Source organism: Montipora capricornis, chromosome 2, assembly GCF_036669925.1.
Source record: "Montipora capricornis isolate CH-2021 chromosome 2, ASM3666992v2, whole genome shotgun sequence".
Classification (NCBI taxonomy): Eukaryota; Metazoa; Cnidaria; class Anthozoa; order Scleractinia; family Acroporidae; genus Montipora; species Montipora capricornis.
In genome coordinates, this window is record NC_090884.1 from 20,245,072 (window position 1) to 20,247,571 (window position 2,500).

A 2,500-nucleotide genomic window follows, 5' to 3' on the forward strand; every position below is an offset into this window, starting at 1 on the left:
ACTAGGAACTCATTGAATTGTACCGTTATTTTTTTAAATAAGGAGTTAGGGTTAGGGTTGGTATGTCAATTTTTTGCCCAGCATGAAAATGAAGTGGAAGAAATACAATATGTGCCAATGACAAAAGCATTGCAGATTATGTTTTATGGGCTTCCTTTGCACAATGTTAACTTACTCTTTGAAGCTCTTTAAATTCCATGACTTTCCATGACCTTAAGTTTAGCTGTCATGTAAGAAAATGTTCAAAACTATCCTTATTTTAGGCTATTTGCTGACATAACTCAGTTCAAATTTGAATAAAATAAATTAATGATCTCTGTCTGCCAAATTTCAGATTGTTTAATAGAAATTTGTCTTTATTATATTTTATTCTTGATTTCACAAATGCAATGATTAATCTACCATTTATAATATTATAATTTTCCATGACTTTCCAGGTTTTCCATGACCCGTACGAACCCTGTTTGCAACTGCTTACGTTGCTGGACAAACTGCAATGATCTCTCCAGCTTTCATTTTCATTCTGTTCTGGAGTTCAAATAATTATAGGAAACTTAATATATTCTAAAAACAGGCAAATATAGTTACATACCAGTAAGGTACAACCACTATCCAGTCATTATTTTCTACAACAATGCGTACCTAAAAGGAAAGAAATACAAGAAAAGTAGCATTAACTTAGTGCAGACAGGAGAATAGAAAAAAACAAACTGGACCAACAATCATGAATTATTGACATTGTCATGGGTGCACTAGGGATGTTCAGCAAAAATTTGAAAAAATCGTTGAAGAAAATTGGACTAGATTGCACGGTATTACTACAAAAAGCCTCCTTGTTGGGAACGGCAAGAATCTTAAGAAGAACACTAGACACCTAAGGCCATAGGTCGTGGCTTGATGCCTAGTTTACAAACCACATTAACAACATATCGTGTGAATGAACGAAATAACGGCAAGAATCTTAAGAAGAACACTAGACACCTAAGGCCATAGGTCGTGGCTTGATGCCTAGTTTACAAACCACGTTAACAACATATCGTGTGAATGAACGAAATAATAGTAATAATAAAATAAATACATAAATAATAATTATTTATCAGTCTTTGCTGAGGGAAGCCGTTACGTATGCAGAGGAATTCAGATTGTGCCTACAATCAAGACACCCTTGTGTTATTGCACCATCAGTAATGGGGGGTTATTATATACCATCACATTGAGTAAAGGTGCATTTAAGATCCTGATTAGTGGAGAAGCTAGAAGGAGAAGTCAAAGACCAGAAATGGCAAGGGAAGTTCATAACATCACAGAGAGAAAATGTGAACCTTTTGGATGGATGTTTCAGATGGTTGGGCGAATGGACAACCTGTCCGACCCTTTTGGTGGCTGGCCTGTGTCAACTGTATGAGCAGCTATTACCAACAGGACTGTATACAAGCCAGAAGACTCGCACAAGTTCCATGGCTGAGGTTGTATGTAGGCTCTGTGGAGTGACGCCTAAAATTATCCCTCACATCTTGTCAGGTTGTGCCGCGCTGGCCCAGAATAAGCACCTGTTTCGCCATAACTCAACCCTTAAAGTGCTTTTCGTTGAGATCTTGCAAGACCTGAACCTGATTGAGTCAGTATCACCTTAATACTCCCCAACGATGCCCAAGTCGTTGTACGAAAGTGAAGAGGTGCAAGCACATCAAGATGTTCCAGTTAATGCAGAACATCAGGAAGTGAGAGCAAATAGAGTTGATGAGCTCACATCATCAATGATAAGACCAAGCCAGTCACCACATTGGAAACAGGAAGAAGAAGAGCTAGGAGAAGATCCTGAAGTGCTGGCCACTGAGAAGGGAGCTAAAGCAACAGTACCCGGGATACAAAGTGCAGCAATATAATATCATGATGGATGTGCATGCATGCATGGATGCATGGATGCACTGGAAGGATAGTCTAAAGATCTGAGCAGAACAGTGCATAGACTCAGGTAGGAGGGAGAGCTGGGGGGGTGGGGTCCTAGGAAGGATGCAGAAAGCCTAAACATGGCAGGTACTTTTAAAGTGGTGACTTGATAGTGAGAAACAGATGTAGTGTAGCATCATTAGGGGTTTACCTATACAAGAGTATTACGTTATTTTGGTCTTTTGTTTTAAACATATTTTTTGAGGGATTTATTTGTTTTAGAAGTGACCTTTTTTTCTTCCCTGAACTATATTAGAGTTAATTAGTCTTTAACCTTAAACATCTGTCTATACCTTCCTTCCACTATAAAGTGCACAGGTTATGTGTAATGCGCCCTCTGTGGCTTTTTTTCCTTATTGTAGCATTCAGAAAGTTTTACTGTGCCATAACAAAAATAATAATAATAATAATAATAATAATAATAATAATAGGCTTAAAATAATAATAGCTATGCCTACTATATGGTGATGACCTTTCTTGTATTCTAGATTGCAGATATATTTAGTATATTTTGAAATTTATTTATAGGAATGGGACAAAATTATATGGT

At 37.3% G+C, this 2,500-nt stretch overlaps 1 protein-coding gene across 2 annotated transcripts in view; it reads right to left on the reverse strand.

Moving 5' to 3' along the window:
• The window catches only part of LOC138039044 (galactose-1-phosphate uridylyltransferase-like), a 20,020-nt gene that overhangs the window by 8,114 nt on the left and 9,406 nt on the right, over window positions 1–2,500 (reverse strand). For both annotated transcript variants that reach the window (XM_068885200.1, XM_068885199.1), the window contains exon 8: window positions 593–642. In XM_068885200.1, coding sequence (XP_068741301.1) covers window positions 593–642 — 50 coding nt within the window. The remainder of the gene's footprint in view (window positions 1–592; window positions 643–2,500) is intronic.